At 32.9% G+C, this 18601-nt stretch overlaps 2 protein-coding genes across 2 annotated transcripts; both read left to right on the top strand.

Moving 5' to 3' along the window:
* The first annotated feature begins 500 nt into the window (after positions 1 to 500).
* On the top strand, positions 501 to 2413 carry LOC135792330 (PAX-interacting protein 1-like). Its single transcript, XM_065302952.1, has 2 exons — positions 501 to 570; positions 664 to 2413. The coding sequence occupies exons 1-2, from the start codon at positions 535 to 537 to the stop codon at positions 1936 to 1938; spliced, it is 1311 nt and encodes a 436-aa protein (XP_065159024.1). The 5' UTR covers positions 501 to 534; the 3' UTR covers positions 1939 to 2413.
* Positions 2414 to 12934: 10521 nt separating this feature from the next.
* On the top strand, positions 12935 to 16936 carry LOC135792130 (putative mediator of RNA polymerase II transcription subunit 26). The gene is made up of 2 exons (XM_065302751.1): positions 12935 to 13061; positions 15120 to 16936. The coding sequence occupies exons 1-2, from the start codon at positions 13047 to 13049 to the stop codon at positions 16500 to 16502; spliced, it is 1398 nt and encodes a 465-aa protein (XP_065158823.1). The 5' UTR covers positions 12935 to 13046; the 3' UTR covers positions 16503 to 16936.
* Positions 16937 to 18601: the final 1665 nt, after the last annotated feature.

The following is an 18601-nucleotide window of genomic DNA, read 5'->3' as shown; positions in this document are numbered from 1 at the left end:
TAAAACCTCATTGTGCTCTGCATGTTTGCGTACAATCATAAACGACGATTGTCTACGGCAAGAAAAGCAAAGAAAAGTGTCGATTGTATTATTTCAACGTGAGTTGGCTTCAATTTTCTCGCTTTACACACCAGGAATCGACACGAAGTCAACACATGATGCGCATAACAGTCGAGCATTACGTGAACAATGGCTACCATAGACGTCTCTTCCGAGAACGATGCTCGGTGCAAAACGAGAGTTGAACGACATTGCACTCGCGAGCCGACGCAGAATGATAATGATATGTTATAACCTTCAGCGAAAGTACTCCTTCTTTGCCAAGTCCATGCGCCAATCCACAAAGCGCGCCAAGTGAAACTTAAGACGTGCGCCTTTATTAAAAACTAGGACGTCTTTTCGGTGGAAAAAGGTGGTGCCGCTTCGGCGCTTCGTCCGCCTCGTCCGTCCGGTTGCTATAAAAGTGAAGGGGCACATTACCATCGGAGACATTCGTGCTTATCAAGTGAGTGTGACAACAACTCGCCATTAGTGATGACTAGAGAATACACAATCAAAATGAAAACCATTGTAAGTGATCCAACATAACCTCAAGTCAAATGGATAATAATTTAATACAGTGATAAGTGATTTGATTTAATTCTGTGATTTTCTTATCTCTAGGTCCTGTTATGTGTTACATTCTCGTTGGCCTATGCAGATCCCTCGACGACATCGCCAGGCTCAACTGAGACAAGTACCAAATCAGAGACCAAGTCCCCAAACTCGTTACCAGCCGCCCCTTCACCAGCTAAAACTCAATATTACACCGCGCGTACTCCAACTTATGTTCAGTTGATTCAGAAACCACTCTTTACTGCCCATCAAGGGGCAGGAGTTCCTCAAACTATGTTGATCATTGCCCAACCTGCATTGCTACCGCATAATTTGGTCTATAATCAAGCATCTAATCAACATGCGCAGCAATTGTTGAATTACTTCCATAGTAATCCGTCTGCAAAGTATCAACTTTTGTATAACTATCAACCACAACAAAATGGCGCCCCACAACAACATCAACAATCTGCTGTTGCTCAAGCTCCAGTGTATTATACTACCGCTCCTCATGGTTACCAAAACTATCAATATTTGGCACCACCACAGTATGCATACCTTCAACCTCAAACCTTGGGTATCCCACATCAATACTCTCAATCATCCCCTAGTTATCATTCCCCGCAATATCAAATTCCAGCATCAACTTACACTCACCTCCAAGCTCAACTTCAACTAACACCAACTCAAAGTCAGTCCCCAATTGGTTCCCAGCATCAATCCGGGACCTCGCATGCTCCTTTTGTACCCAGTCAACAACTTACACCATCCCATGCGCAGACATTACATCAGGTGTCATCGCAACTGCACTCACAGTTCCAACATCCCACAACGCATCATTTACAACAAGTCCAGGTTCAAGGGCATGTTCCGTCTGCATCCCAAACACAAGCTCAACCGCAGTACAGTTCGCATTACTACAGTCAAGGACCTCAAACCTTCACTACTCAAACTCCAATCAAAACCGCAGCTCCAATCATTACTGGTCTTGAAAATTTCACGCCCGAGCAACAAGCACAGATTAAAGAACAACTGAGCAGTCATTTTGGAGGTGTTACACAGATCAACAGCAATTCTCTGCAGGCGAATCATCCCGAATACCAGACCAAGTTCCGGATTGAGGTGCAATCACCCGAACCTGATTACACTTCAACGCAAGGCGAAACGCAAAGTTCAACTCAAACAGAGAGTAATAACCTCAAACCAGAATCGCGTGAAGAGCAGCAACCCACTATACAGCATCAACATCATCAGCACCAACCACATTATCTGACTCAATCACAACAAGGGAGTTATACACCGCCGGTGTACACGTACAGAACACCACAGTACACGAAGGGTTAATTATTATTTAGAACTAAAATTTGAAAAGTTAAGTAAAGATATGCTTTGATGTGACATCAGACTTATCTGACTATTAACTTTTTGCGTGTTAAATTCTGGTTTTCATTTTGATTTCTATTTTGTTTTGTTTGTTAAAACAATGTCATATTGTTAGCAATTGTCATCATTATTAACCATTGTTACCGTTGTTACGGTTGCATAACATAATGTTAGATAAGTTTATATTAATGGCTATGTTAAGCATTTATTAAGTTAATTGTTCTTGTTTAATGTTGAGCGCGAACCCAAAGAATTAATTAGTGTTAGAATTGTGTATAAAAAGCAGGCAAAAACAAAAATTGTACATATTGCATGCACCTTTCAATGAATTCGATTCTTGATTCTTTAAATTAGGCGTGAAATCGTAAATTTAATATAAGTTTATAACGACATTTTTTACAATTATGTTACGAATAAGAAAACTAAACACAAAAAAGCGTCGTTTGCTTGACTTTTTCTTTAATACTCGTCGTTCGTAAGTAAGTAATTGTGAGCGTACGACAGTCTGAACGCGTTTTAATAACTGGAAATTGTATTTAATCGTTGTATCCGCACTTCCTCGAAACTCTCAGCGTTTTCATTCAGCTGCGTGATTTCTTCCTTTCGCAGAGATGATTGAGTTCTGTCCGGTGATTCACTGCTACAAATTACTTTCTTTCTACGCGCACTTTTTCAGTCGCATTAATTTACATTTTCCTTTCTGTTGCATTTGCTTTTTGTTTGTTTGTTTGCGGCGTTTGCGCGTTGATTGACATCATCGGATGCGTCGCGTCAAAGCGATCGCAAAGAAAGCAACGAAGAGCACGAAGAACGATGAATAGCGGTTGAAAACTGTACGCTCTGAACGGGAAATGAAAAACGCTCGAGTCCATACATTGTATTCTTTTGTTATTGCAGTTAAACTACTAATAGAGCAGGAACTTGAAAAACTTCACATTTAAATACCTACATCTCAAAGTACACATTTTGTGTGAAAAAAATTACAATACTTTCTAATTCATCTAAATAAATATTGAAAAAACAACATTTTCTAAATGCATTTGAGGTTAAGTGTCATCCTGTAGTAAATAAATGTATTGACTATCAAAAACGGCAACCCAATATACAAATACATTAAAATATGATAAACGTTCAACATTATTAACAAATAAGTCATTTCTAAACTCTATTTCTCTTATTCTTTGAACATGATTTATTCTTAGATCACAATATACGAGTATTCTGTGTATCTGCATATGAACACATGTTTAACGTTTCGGAACAGCCGTAAAACAAGATGAACAATATTAACACCAATAAATATCCTTATTAAAATCTGATAATAAGCAAAATTGCCTCGCAGGAAAATATTTTGCATTGATGTGTTGCGAAGCCGCTGTGGCGCACTAATGATAAGCCAAAAGATGTAAGTTTCGCTCACAATTCCGCACACTTCCTACATGATACGCATATTTCATCGCCTGCATCGCTTTTGTTTCAATCGCTATTAAATTTATTTCGCTGGCAAAGAGCGTCGTAACACGCCCACACTCCCGGCTATTATTAAAACTAATTTAAATCGCTCGCTTCTTTCTCTTCGCTGGTCAATGCACGTGCTTGGCTCTGATTTATTACCATTTGCTAAAGATGGGCAGAAGGAAAGACTGCGGAACAAACTAGACAAACCGGCAGAGAGAAAATCATTATTAAATTAGTTACACACATTTGCTCATTTTTTAAACATTTTATAAAGTTTGGTACAGGATTTAGGAAACTTAACCCTCGAATAACAAGAAATAAAATCGCCAAATCAAGAAAATTTAACATATTTTTATTCTTGAATCCTCCTGATCTTTGTTCTGGCAAGCATTTGTGAACAGAAAATAATATATTTCCAATAATTTGTTCGTTATTATTTGTTTTAAATTAATTTTTTTTTTGTTATTCTAAGGTTAATATTTTTAAAAGAAAGAATTTTGTGATCGAAAATATATTACTTAAGGCATAACACTGATTAGTTCTTTTTATAATTTTGATGGTTTAATTGTAGCTTTGCGTTTAACACGCAAAAGCGATTAATTCCTACACAAATTGATAATTACAGCGTGTTTTATAATATTCAACATTCAAGGTGTGGTCCACAATAAAAACAAAACAAAATTTATATTTTTAGTTTCGTGAACACACCGAATACAAATTTCTATAAATTAAACTACTTTGAACTGTGAGATTATTGTATAATCGGTTATATTTTTAATTACGATTGTTACTACTACAACATAACTTTATTTGACGCACTTTTAATATGAAAGTAGATTATTTTCACTTTATTTCGTGTTAGTCTTCCAATTGTAATAAGAAAACAATTAATTAAGCATGTAACACGTGTAAATTAAACTGTCAAGTGTCAAAAATGCATCAAACAAAGCGATCATAAGTGGAACAAAACGAGAACTTAGATAAACAAAAGACTACGTAGAAATGAAGAATACTCAAGTCATTAAGGGGTTTCTCGTTCTTAAATCGCAGTTACAGTATTGTAGCAGGTAATACATTAAGAGATTTTCTCGTATTAAATGGATGCTAATTATTATCGAACGGAAATTAAACCATTAGCTGCAATACAAACAGCTTCTAAACGTTTTATGAACGTAATAAAATCATGCTTGAATGGAAAATTGTCTCACAATGTCGTGTAAATAAGTAATAAACTTACAAATTCGTAGGTTTGCGCGTGAGAACGAAGCAAATGATTTTATATGTGGCGGTTTATGGTCATTGCTACTATTGGTAATTATTAATGTTGACTTAAGGCAAGTGTGCATGCGCGTGAAATAGTACAACACGTTACAGACTACATTGAACCACACATATGTATGAAAGTTTATGTTAAAAGGCATCTTGTGTGTGGATTTATCATGCTTCGATCTTCATTCATGTGTCTAAGAGATTAATTTTTCAATTTTTCAATAAAGTTAAAGTCATCGTTTCAATCTTTTATCTATGCTTGATCAAAACCGCCTCGATTGTTTGCTACCAATAAAATTATAATATATGAAACAAATTGTTTATAATCTGATCAAATGTATAGAAGAAAATTAAATTTTAATATGTGTTAAATGTTTTTTAATATATAATTTTTATAGGTTATAAAAGAAAGGTTATGTTGTATTGATTTAGTCACTATGTTACTTCCTTGATGATTTTTCAACATTTGCAGCAAAACACCGTATTTGGACATTTTGAATATTATCACACTTTCAATCTGCGTTGTTATTTATCGCGATTCTTCCGTTTTGTCTGCTGTGAAATGTGTCTCGATAAATCGATACTTGCGTGGCGCGAACGCCACAGATGCGAGAAGTGAAGGTGTTATAATTGCAAATGTGCGTTGTGAATGCCAAGATAATCGCTGGTAATTTCATGTTAATGTTTTGGCCAATTCAAATGTGTGATTGCACGCGCCGGGCGAAGAAAGTAAGAATATGGGTTTAACTGCGCCTCGTGAGTAGAGGAAATTATAATAATCGATAATTAAGTCATCAGAGACTTAAGTGCGGTTTTTGTGTGTTTGATGATATTATGTACGCGTTATTTGTGCACCTGCAAAGTATAAATAAATAAAAGCAATAAACCAAGATAGTGAAATGAAATGACTTGTCATTTTGTTGTTTTTTGGAGCAATTTACAAGAAAACATTAAAATCTATTGCATTTTTAAACATTGTATTAAAATTCGATACTTTCGTTTCATGGAAAGCTTTAAATTCCAAATTAATTTTATTCTCAACGTAAATTTTCAAAAAACATTACATTTATACATTGATGTACATCCTCCTCTCTACAAAATGCAAATGGAACATTTATAGCAGAAGATTTCTTCGATATTCGATATAATTACACGCTATTTTGCGGCAGAAGCAATAATTATTTATTTATTCATCGTTTATTCCGAGTAAATATATTTCTATCACTCGATGTCGGACATGTCGATCTAATCAACTCGGCAAGTCGTCCGTTCGTAGAGAAATCACGAAATCGCCTCAACATTTTCACATCTTACCTTTATGATTCATAAAAAGCCTAAGCCGATTCATTGAAATCAGAAACACGTGTACCTGTGATATATATTTTACTTGTAAGTGATGGACACGTTACTTAAATTGATTACACTGCCGGGGAGATTTGTACACGCGTGCAAAATCGCAAACAATAATATTTAATTCCGTTTGATTAGTGTGTGGACAATGTAGATGTAGTGATTCGTTATTTTCTACTCATGTAGTCACGTAAATTGAGCTTGCCAGGCATTATCATCGGGAATATCAAGATCGATTACGACTACACTCTGATTGTCGTTCGACCGGCCATTCCCTTTTTCGATTTCACTTGTTAATTTTGTTTGCTTTGCGTTATTTATGTGTTTTGCCTACACAAATTTGCAATCAACAATATACTGAACATTTTCAAAGACAATAATAATAAAGTAAGATTTTTAAGTATCAAAAAACTAAAAACATGGAAAGTAATGAAAATAATCGCAATTTCTTTTGTATAAAAATACAGAGTACTCTAAAACGCGGAAATGTCTTCCTAACTAAAATATTTCCATTTGAAAGTACTTATTGCCCTCTCAAAGTGAAAATAACATTAATTGCATATGTAAAACACTTATTACATTTGCTATACGATGAGTAGTGTATTACATCGAAGTGAAATTAGTACGCATGCGCACTCAGAGCTTTATAATTCAAAATAAAGTGCAATAATTGATTTTCTTTGCCTGCACATTCCACATCACATTTAATTTCATGAAAATTACACTACACAATGCAATTTATGAAAATATTCCATTAAACTTCTATAATATCGAGAGTGTTTCTGATTAATTAGCATCTCTTTGTGTTTTTGGCGTTTAATTTGTAACATTGATTTAGATTTTAATGCTTCTCTTATGTTGAAACGTGTTGAATAATCGCAATCATGTTTGTACTTTGTATTCGCATCATTGACGTCGGATACTCGTAAATTTAAAACTTTCAACAAGAACTGATTCATCTCAGGAACTAGTTAAAAGTGAAAAAAATCGCGTTGTATTAAAGAATTCACGTAATGCGTACGTACGAACAGATTATTTTGTTTTTTGCTATTTTATTACTTCGTTTTGTATTAACTCTGAGACTCGAAGTCAATTTTATCGTTTTTTAAATGCGTTAGTTTCATTAGAGTGCTTTTTAACTAAGCATTATTAAATAATGCAATTGTTCGGGAACAAGTAGAAGTAAATTAACTTCCTGATTCATTACAAAACCAACACAAAACGTAAAACAAAAATATTAAAATGTATTAATGTTGATAATGTTAAGAATAGTCTTAATCAACGTGTGAGTACCTACGTAACTTTCAGCTCAAGAATGATCGTCGATAATTTGCTGAGCTTACGCCGATAATGGGATAATTGCTCGAATGCTGGAACACGCTTTGTGTGGGCGCTGGATCCACGTCCGATGTAACGTGCATTACACGCATTGCCGACACAATACGCTGAGAAACGATCGAAGATAAAGCGATACACGAAATGGGGAAACATTCAGCGCAATACAACTGCTGCTCTATGATGATAATGGTCAAGCAGGAAGTGTGCACGTAACACACGAGAAATGAGAAATATTCTACGTGACGAACTCGATTAATTTCATTCTCATTCTAACAATAGCAAAGAAAAAAATAAAACAAAAATTATTTCGTTGCACATCTATTACTTGCGCCATCTACTGTAGTTTTTGTTAAACTGATATTTTCTAACCTACTTTTTGAACTATTAGCTAACAAATTATTGAAGTATAATAAAATCGTTTAACAAGTGATTTTAAAGTGTTAGATCAAAAGATAAACGAATCGATTTCTATGCAAATTCCACTCTGGAACATAAAAAGCAGAATTAGAAAACGAATGAAATTAGACGAGCGGCTCTCTTGTACATTTTTATTTGATGACTGCAGACGTAGAAATGATTTAGTTTCATCTGGTTTCATGTTTATTGCACCTCTTACCCGACTGGCGCAAAACGGTAAAACGGTAACTGGTAAAAGTGTCTTCCGCCGCCGAAGCAGCTTGGGTGCGATTATGGAAAATGCTATAAATTATTTTGCGCGGACGGCGTCCACTAGAAGTAGAAGCTGATGGAAATAAACATTCCAAATAGAAGCGCAGAGAACGCTTTAAAACAGAAATAAAGTAGTTTACAAATGTGTAATGCTAATAAATATTGCAGAATATAGCTTTGGGTATGCATATATGCAATTTAAATGATTAAAATATGTTAACTTAGGTAATTTTAAATAAGTAGTTTAATGTTTATGCTTCTAAACAGACAATTAACGAATTACAGCTAAGATTTTTATGCAATAACACGAGTAGTAATAAGTTAATGCATTTTGTAGATTTGGTTGCCTAAACTAAAGTGGAATAACATTCAATGAGAAAGAATTGACGTCACTTGTAATATTTCTATTTCTAGTATTTATTGAATTTTGCTACGTTGATTGTTAATATTTTTCATGTGATTTTCTCTTGCATGCAGTTGAGATCTAATAATGACGATAAAATGCGAGGACAGACACGTAACAAGCGTGCGAATGAGAAATGTCAGCGTGTGTTTTATAGTCGACCGATTGCCACCCAGCATGTTGTCTTTTTCGTGCGTTGTCCACTATAATAATACACAACAACTGGACGAAATGATCAGATTGAAATAATCATGAGAAATTTTCACTTGAACTCAGAATTGATTTAACTAGCCTCTAGAATTGGTAAAATATGACAAAAATGTACAAACAGCATTTTTTATGATGCGATTAAAGTAATTTAGTTGATTACAATAATTTGAAAGGTTTACCACGTGTAAAACTTCACAAATAATTAAAAAATAATTCTTCAATACAACCTCAACCTAAAACAAGTAATGGAGACGCATTTAAAAATTATGAAAGCACAAATCATCTAGTTTGGAAAGTGGAATCCAAATCCTCCGTCAGTTCTGAGTTTTTAGACGATTTATCGCACTCCACACGCGTATAGTCTACATCTGCATTAGCTACACGTGAAAAAGTTGTGGATTGACTGCACGTTCACATTAACTTGATCATTAATCTAAATATGATAGCTCTGATAGTCAATTTCATGCTATAAGTTAGAATACTTTATTGTGGCAATAATAATTAAGATAAACTAAACTGTTAGACAATTAAATGACGTCATGTATTTTATTTTTGATTGGTTGAAGAATTCTATGCTTTAAATTTTATGGAATGCAATTAAACAATATACAATTAAAGAATTAAGTTAAAAAGGTGTGTGCTTACCGGCGGTAAAGCATCGCTAAATTGCAGTAAAAATATATATGCAACTTTAAATACAAGCAGTTTAACCAAACTTATGATTATAATGATTGTTCAGGTGAATTTACGTTTGATTCTTATTGTAACTACTTAATTAATCCAAAACTAACGAAAGTTAATTTATAAACAATACTACTTTAATAAACAAGATAATCATCATTATCAAAAAATACGATCGAAAGTCATCTCGGTTTCAATTACGGTCGTCGTTCATAAATGAAAGGTATTTAAATAATATCTTAATATTCTTAATTCATCATGCGATTATAATGATTCTAACGATCCATACACCACATAATAGAATGAATGAATGTATACAATGTATTATTTAGCTATTATTTGAGCACGATTATCACGGAAAGAAGAAGAAGATTGAAAATCGTGACGAACACATCAATCAACAAGTTCGCTACTTATTTAACATGAGGACGACACGAGGTCTTAGTGCGATTATTGTAACATTGTCAGTTGAAGAAAAGTACGATAATTTGGTTTTAAGCAGTTCTCTAATTAATTGCCGTCATCATCATTAGAATGTATTGAAGTCACGAATCTTAAACGTTTTTTCTAATTGAATTATTAAATCGACCGCCGTGGGCTTTGGATATTTTATAAATGTATTTTTAATGTAAAATATTATTCGATTAGTCAATGAATAAATTAGTTAATTACTAGTTTCCTTTTTATATAATCATAAAATCAATGATTTTTTGTTTCTTTATAATTTGATGTGTTTTGTTTTAATTTTTTAAACTTGCTAAGGCGTAAAATTAAACATAGACATCAACTTTTCATTTAGTTCAGTTTCCTTTCATCTTTCGTCTTTCATCTTTGATGCATCACACTTACCTGTCTGGATTAATAATAAAATCAATTAGTAGACAAAAGAAACTAAGTTACCAAAGTTATAAATTGGAAATTTCTATTTAAAAACTCTAAAATAATTTCGTTTAGCGCACAGAGTGAGAAAACGAAGTGTTCAGCAAACATAATTTATGGTCACGTCCAATGGAGCACAAGAGATTCAAAGAAGAAGAAATCTTTGAATACAGTGATTATTATTAGGGTTGGGCAAGTGATGATAGTTCCGGAATTTGTATTATAATCATCTGATTAATATTCACAAAAATTATTCGAAATTATTTGAATAAATCCGTTAATTTTCTTTCATTGAAGTTGAATGAAATATTAAAATAAAAACAAAATGTGAGCGATAAATTTCACCTTAAACTTTCATCGCATAATCTTAAGTTCAAGTCTAATTTCAATCTTCATGAAGTCTAAGGCAAAGATTGGTTGTAAAACAAATAGAATTCGTAGGAAATGCAATCAATTTACTACTTAAATAGAATTTAAAAGAGAAATAATTAAAATGTAGTAGAAATTTATGCATAAAACTCAAAAATTCCATAAATAAGCAGATTTCTAATACATATCTTTATGAAATCTTCGACAGATTTAAAGCATCCATTAAACTCATGTGAACTCACTTGTTGATTTAATATATAAACATAAACATCAACAAAATCTTATTAGTTTCGAATATAAAGTTAAACGTCGGACAAAATCTTACAAATTCCTTCTTTGGGTGCTTAAATGTTTATTTATATTGAGCGTCGTTTCAACGTTTTTTATACATATTCAATAATCGTAATTTTATCTTTCCTGCATGTCCAAATCAATAAGCATCACGAAGAGCTTAACATTCAATTATTAATAAGCATAACCAATAATAAAAAACTGTATAAAAACGCTTAGTGAACGTTTAAAATCGATGGTAATAAACTTGTCTAGAACCAGTTCATCTAGTTGGAAATATTGATGTGCGTGTGATTTATTTCACATTTTCATCATATACAACTCAGGAGTTAATTTTAGAGTGAAAGTTTAATAACTGTTAAGACGTGGTGATGATGTAACACATTATTTTTTACTATTTTTGATATATTTTTGTATAAAACTAGAGTAACCTTTATGTTTTTTTATTGTTTTATGTCATTAAATATAGACTTTTGGTTGATATTTGCTTCTATTTCCGTTTTTGCAAAATTTTGCTGCTCTTTACGGTGTGAATGTAAACATTCGCGGTATTCTCTGTGTGAACTGCGAAGATATCATTACGACAATTCGACGCGTTCGCGCAATAAATGAATCGATCGAATAAATCGCTGATGTTTGGTTGCGTTGATATTATCTCTAAAGCTCGAGCTATTGCTGGATGTGTTCATTGCGAACGGCGTAAACTCGAGGAACATTGCGAGCATTTCGATCGTATCTTGTGCAGAAACACGAAACTTTATTCAAGGCGATGAGTGAAATGATGAAGTGTTGTTGTACATTTATTTATAACAGTAAAAATAGAGTATAGAGTTTTGTGGAGGCAATAAAACGCTTTGATTTCTTATTTTCGGATTGAATTTCTGGAGAATTTAGAAATTTTACGTAATAATATTATTAACCAACCAAAATTGGCGGTTTTTTGAATTTGGTAATTTGCTTTATGAAAATATTCATCAAATATCTCAATTAATATACACATAAATATCTACGTGTTTTATATTCCAACATCCAGGGATAAATATTCATCACTTTTGATGAATAAATCGCCATAAAATCTGATTCATTTAGAAATCGTAATACGGATGACCGTAATACGGACATTACACAGCCACATACCGGTTTAGTTGCATTTTAGTAGCATTGTTAGATTGTTGCATTTATTTATTTTTATATCGGATAAGATTCATGTGCACTGCACATGCATCCATGCACGAGGAAGTCGGTCAAACACGCACGCACAAACGCAGAACGCAACAAAATGTGTAATTATAAATGGAATTTTGATTTCCTTGAAAGAAACACCATCCGTTTCTCTAAATAGTACCAAGATTCCACTATCCAAAGCGAAAGAACGTTATGTCTCATAAAAACAAAGATTTTCCTTAATTTGGAGTTAATTGGCTAATAAAATGTGGTTTAATTAAGATTAATAGAGTATTTTTTGTTGGAAATGTGAATTTCACAAATTGTTGACATGTTTTCAAAAGAAAAGATTTGTTAAAGAAGATATAAAGTATAGTATAATTTCTATTCGATTTTTAACAGCAAAATAATCAATGTTTAGTGAATTATAATCGAATAGAAATTGACTATGACATTTTTTAAAGGTTATTCTGAGTTTATGCAAACAAAAAATATGCACAATAAATATCATTGCATATAAAATGCAAAAAAGAAATTCTTAAAATTTTATTAAAGTATGTACTTTCATTCAAGTGCTTTCATTAATTACATCTTTTTTGCCATTCTTTGAGAATAATTACCACCGGTTTATGAGGCACCACCCATCTTCAATTCATTAATATGCACGCGTATTTAATCGAAAGTGAGATGAGCGAGTGAGATTAAGGTTCGTCGGTATGCAAAATAGAAACTAATTCAAAGTAGTGGTCATCCAAATGCATCTGATTCGAGTATTCGAGAGGGCGGGCCGGCGAAGAAGCTCCGCTTTAGCGCTTTGGTAGAGGGAAGAAGTGAACGCGAAGAGCCGGAGAGCCGCCGGTCCACGGTGCCTACAAATGTGCGTCCACTTTTAACGCTCGCTTCAAATACGCGCTAAGCGAGTTCTTCGCGGCATCGGGACGACGGATTCGTGTGTGCGCGAAGTGTGGTGATTAAAACATTTAGAAAGATGCAGCAAATTAAGGTAATATCAATATTAACAATACTTAACAACCCTTATTTTATTAATAAAAGTTTAGAGTTGAATTAAATGACAATATTTGCTTGATTATTCAATAGAATTAGTATTTTTGTTTCAATTGAATAGAAATAATGCAAAAATTTTATATTTTTTGATATTTTTTAAATTGTTTAATATTTTTTTCTATTTTTTTTTAATTTTTATCTTTTTATTGCCCTAATTCTTACTTTAATTCACTATAATTATTTAAACAAATAGCGCACAACCAACGTTTAACCACATCTATTAAGTTTAATTAAACTGCAATTATTTAGTTTCCATTCATAATAATTTAAATCTTTTAAAGTAATCACAGAGATTAAATCAATTTATTTTTATTTTTTACATTTTAAGCGAATATATATTAACCTATGATTATAAAAAGTCAACTCATTTGCGTTTTAATGCAATGTTTGATGTGCTATACTTACGTTCAAGTTCATTACTTACATCTTTCAAATTTCCCAGAGAAATTTAATACTTTTATTGTTTGCTTTGCGCAATTTTTTGCTGCTGAGGATACTTTTACTGACGCAAAACCGAATGCAATTACTGAATACAATGACGCGTTTAACTTTTTTGTCTGCGTCCGGTGCACATCCTGCTCTCCATTCGAAATTACTCGGAGATTGTTTACTGATCTTAAAGATTCAACATGAACAGAACAAAAATTCAATTCAACTCACACAGAACCTGCAAAAAAACGTTCTTTGTCTTCATCACATACGTGTTTATATATTTGACAAAACAAGCAACTTTGTTTTTGGTTGTTTGTACTGCTTTGTGATGTAATTCACTCTCGTTTTTAGTAAATCTGTTTCACTGTGCGCACTTTGTACTCATACAGTGGACAATGTGTGGAAATTTGTACAATATGTAAGTAAATGGTGGAATGGACGCGGAATATTAATGTGCTCGCGTTGCATCTCGCGAAGAATATGGAAGGAATGGGCAAGCGGATGGTTGTTTAGTTTCGGACCTGATTCCTGAATGCGAAGAGTGAAAGTAAACTCCAAACACGCGAAATATAATAAAATAACTGCAATCTTTCCGCGTTCAGATATTCGCACAAACATCACACATCCACGTACGAGTTAATCTATGCATGAATATACATCCACATAAATTTGTATAAAAAATATTTAAATTAACTTAAATGTCAGATAATTAAATAATAATTCGCATAAAATTAGCTTTTTAATAGTTTTAAACAATAAAAGACAGTTAAACTTGTAAAACGAATATTGAAGTGAAGTAAGAATTTGAGTTTGGAAAAAATCTAATCATAGAAAAGTGAAAGTGGTGCAAGAAACATGAATCAAGAAGCAATCTCTTGAGCTTTTATTCGTATCATCTCTGGCTGTACGAGACTTAGTGTATCATTTCACCTGCTCGACGACAAGCGTATTCTTCAATTTGTCCATTCGTTCAGTTGCACACAACTAACAACATTTGTTGCGTTTGAGACTTTGAATTCATTGAACGCACGCTTGTGGACTTTTAACTCATTGAAGCAGCACTTTAGAGAAGTTTATTTTTATTCGGCGATTAAAGATTCAACCATGCAGTACTTTAATAGTTTAACAAAAAGTTAATGATCCCAGATCGATGAACCATGAATTCAGAGATAAATTGACTTTGAAAATAATTTAATTAATGTGCTACATAAATCTTAAAACTTAAAACATGTTGAGTTTAATAAAGATTGTAATTTATGAAATTAATTATTTAGTTAGAAGCGCGGCACGAGGCATAATATTACTTACGACTAATTACGACTAATTGAGTACTCTCTCATGTTTTCATTAAGTAAACAAAAATCTCTTCTGTTTAATCTCTGCATACTTGGGAAAATTCTCGTTTCACACAATTGCAAAAACTAAAAATAAAATAAAATGAACGCTCAAGTTCCATTTCACATAACACAACAACAATTATTGTCATATAATTAGTAGTTAAGTGCTTGTAATTTTAATTTCCTCATCTACGGATTTTAATTAGCATGCTTTATTTTGTTTTTAGATGTCTTCTGTTTTCTTGGCATGCCTCCTGTTAATCTTCTTGGCAGGAGTTGAAGCAAAAGAAAAACAAATTAAATTAGAAGACATCGAACGCGATAATTTAGCTGCCGAACGTCATGCGAAATCTGCCAAGCAGCAATCAAGTATTCAAGGTCATCAAGGACATTTGCATTTGAATCAACAGCAAATAAGTTATCAACAGGGACATAATGTTCCGCAAGGAAATTATTATCTACCCAATTTGGTTAAAACCCATAGTTATCAAAATCATCCGATTCAACATCAACGTTATCAACATTATCAACAAGCTCAACAAATACCTGTTCAAAAGACACCTACGTCACCAAGAATGCAATATGGATTCGTACCATTAAAATCACAAACATACCAACAGTATAATCAACATCAACATCAACCAGTTGAACAACAAAGTCCACAAGTTCAATATCAATATGTTACTCCAAGTCACACTCATACACAAGCGTACCTTCCACCTATAACTCCTGGTAGACATTCTTCAGGTAATACTCAAGAAAGTTTGTCACCACCAAGAGTACAATATGCTGTACATCAACCAGAGGAAACTCCCCCACCATCGCCTTCTCATCAAAGATATGCGGTACCAATCCAGACTCAAGCATACCAGCAGTATATTCAAGGTCAAACGGGTCATACTGGTCATACAGGACAAACACAAATTCAGTATGTGCCTGAAAGTCAAGTTCAATACTATCAACAACAACCACAACCACAACCTCACCAACATCCCCAAATACAATACGTTGTTGATAATTCAATTCAACAACCAGATCCTCAACATACCCCCCAAGAAGAACAAAAATACTACCAGCAACTTGTCTATCTGCAACCTTATCAGACACCATCAGCCTCTAGCAATATTCATAGTGTTTCCGATACAAAAGGTAATGTGCAATATGTAATGTACATACCTTCAGGTGCTGCTCCTGCTGCCACCTATGCTACTGATACTGTCCTTGCATATCCTACTAACCAAGAAACACAATATGTCTACCAGCCTGTTTTGGATGAATCTCATGTTCCGAATATTCCTAATGAATCTACAGTAACTACAAAATCACAAGGTGTAGTACCACACACACAATCACCATCTAATTCAGGTGCTGCTGGCTTATTGCAATATGACACTATCAAAGGTCCAAAAAGATTTGAACGCCCTGTATTCAAACATCAACCAACTTCTCTGCTAGATTCATATGTGCCTTCTTATTTGCAATATCAATATTATAAACAACAGCAAGCCGAAACTGTAAACGCCATCAAGCAATCCCTGAAATTATCAACAAGCGATGTTGGTAAAACTGACGTTGTTAAAACTTACAAAGGTGAAACAAGTAATTATTAAAAGTATTAAATTGACCTTTCAATTTATTTGAATTAGTGTGAGTATTATTAAAGTCCAAAAAATAAGTGGAAGATGATGCAGATGTTGATCTTGATGTTGAAAGTATGTACATATGCAATAATTTTATGTTAATCAACTGCCAATTGTATTTTATAGACATTAGGTAAACGTATTCATAGTTGATAAGTTGATTGTTAAGTATTTGAGTGGAAATCTCGAAAAAGTTTCAAACTTCAAGAATTTTTCAAAACATTATGAATGTTGTAAACATTTTGGCCAGTTTTTTTACCATTAGTGATGTATGTTGTCATGAGTATGACATTTAATTATCTTTTTACATCATTAACTTACATATTGTGTTATTTTTTATAAGTATTACGAAGTGATTTGTTAAATAAACGTGTTTTTTGTAATAAAACTTATTTGAAACAATATTTATGTAATGAAAAATTGAAATTCTTGCCTAGTTGTCAAATTATGCACAAAATGGCTGGGTCTGTAAAACAACATAACCTTAACCAAAAAGCTTTTGTATTCTATTTTTTATATGGGTCCTAGGGTGGTCCTAAGCATTAAATCAATGATTTTTTGTTTGTTTAGTTTAAAATTTCTTGCATTCCAAAAGATTTATTTATTCGGACAAACAAATCATAACATTAGATGTCATTGTTTAATATTATGTGATTTGTACTGTCTATTTATCAGATGTCAACGCGTTTGGCATTTTATATTGACATTCTATAACCGCCTATAAATATGATACAGTAAAATTCAGAAAATAACTATTTTAAGAAATTTGTACATTTCCATAGACGTAATTCACCAAAAAAAAAGAATATTTATCACTACTAACCTATATCAATAGTTAAATCCATCAAAGTCATTCGAAAATATACCAAAAACACAAATTGCGTAGTAGTTTGAAGTATTTTATTGTGGTTACACTGTATATTTCAACTATATATGTTTGCTACTAAAGCTAAATCAACATTAGATGTGCCAGAATAAATATAGTGGCTTAAACGTAAGTTGTAACAACAACAAACAAAAAATACAACAGAAGAAAATCGACCATTGCTTAAAAGTACATTTTCCGTTTACATCCATAATTCCACAACCCGCTGTACTTCACCTCGATGAGTGGCGGATAAACATTCAACAAATCCTCACGTAAAACCTGTTAGAATTGCCACAAATTAACAACAATAACATAAATTCAAAATGAACGATATATTTTTTAAAACCGCCGAAATAATTGGAAATCTTCCCAGTAACTTCAGTGATAAACATCCGAAAATATTCAGGGGTTTATCCCTGACTAACATAGCAATAATAATCGGTATTTCAGTATATCCTGTTGTATGGTACATACACAACATTCTGAATTCAAATTATTCCGGAAATCAAATCGCAGATGTTGTCTTAGATACAATATCAAGTGCTTTGTATGGATCATTAGTGTTTCTTGGTCTGCTATACAAAAACATAATCTATATTAAATCATTTAAGAACATGAAGAGAAATTTTCAGGAAATCGATGTAATTTTTAAGCGTAAATTAGAAGCTAATTCGTTTGTTAAAGCAGCTATCTATATTATATCACACATGGTTTATCTCGGATATTCAATTTTTCGATACAAAGTTTATATGGCAAAGGATTACACAGTGATGTATTTTATAATGTCAAGTTGGATTACGTATAGCGCTGGTATTGATATACTGGTTGCCTGGAGAATGCTTGTCGATATGCAAATGCGTATAAAATTTTTGAATAAATTGATAACGCAGTTACATAAACCTTCTATAGTTAATGTTGTTACTACGACTATACCGAAAGGTGGTTGGCATATGAGAGATGAAAGGAATATTTTGGAATTGATTGAGATACACACTAGAATTGTGCAGGTTATACAGATATTTAACAAGCTTTATGGAGCGTGCATTATTTTACTGAACTTGAGGTTTATTATGGAGTCATTGTCAGTTGTCCTGCAGATTGTGGCTATTGATGTGGCAACAGATGAGATATTGTTTGACGTGCTCAGTGCTGGGTTTAATTTGGTAATTGTATATTAAGTATCAAGTGGCTAAACGAGGGT

The sequence above is a fragment of the Atheta coriaria genome, unplaced genomic scaffold (assembly GCF_025399875.1).
Source record: "Atheta coriaria isolate IRGN ID8LTWV9N9 unplaced genomic scaffold, Caltech_Dcor_3.1 hic_scaffold_5_pilon, whole genome shotgun sequence".
In the NCBI taxonomy this organism is placed as follows: Eukaryota; Metazoa; Arthropoda; class Insecta; order Coleoptera; family Staphylinidae; genus Dalotia; species Dalotia coriaria.
This window is presented reverse-complemented; position numbering and strand designations above follow the sequence as displayed.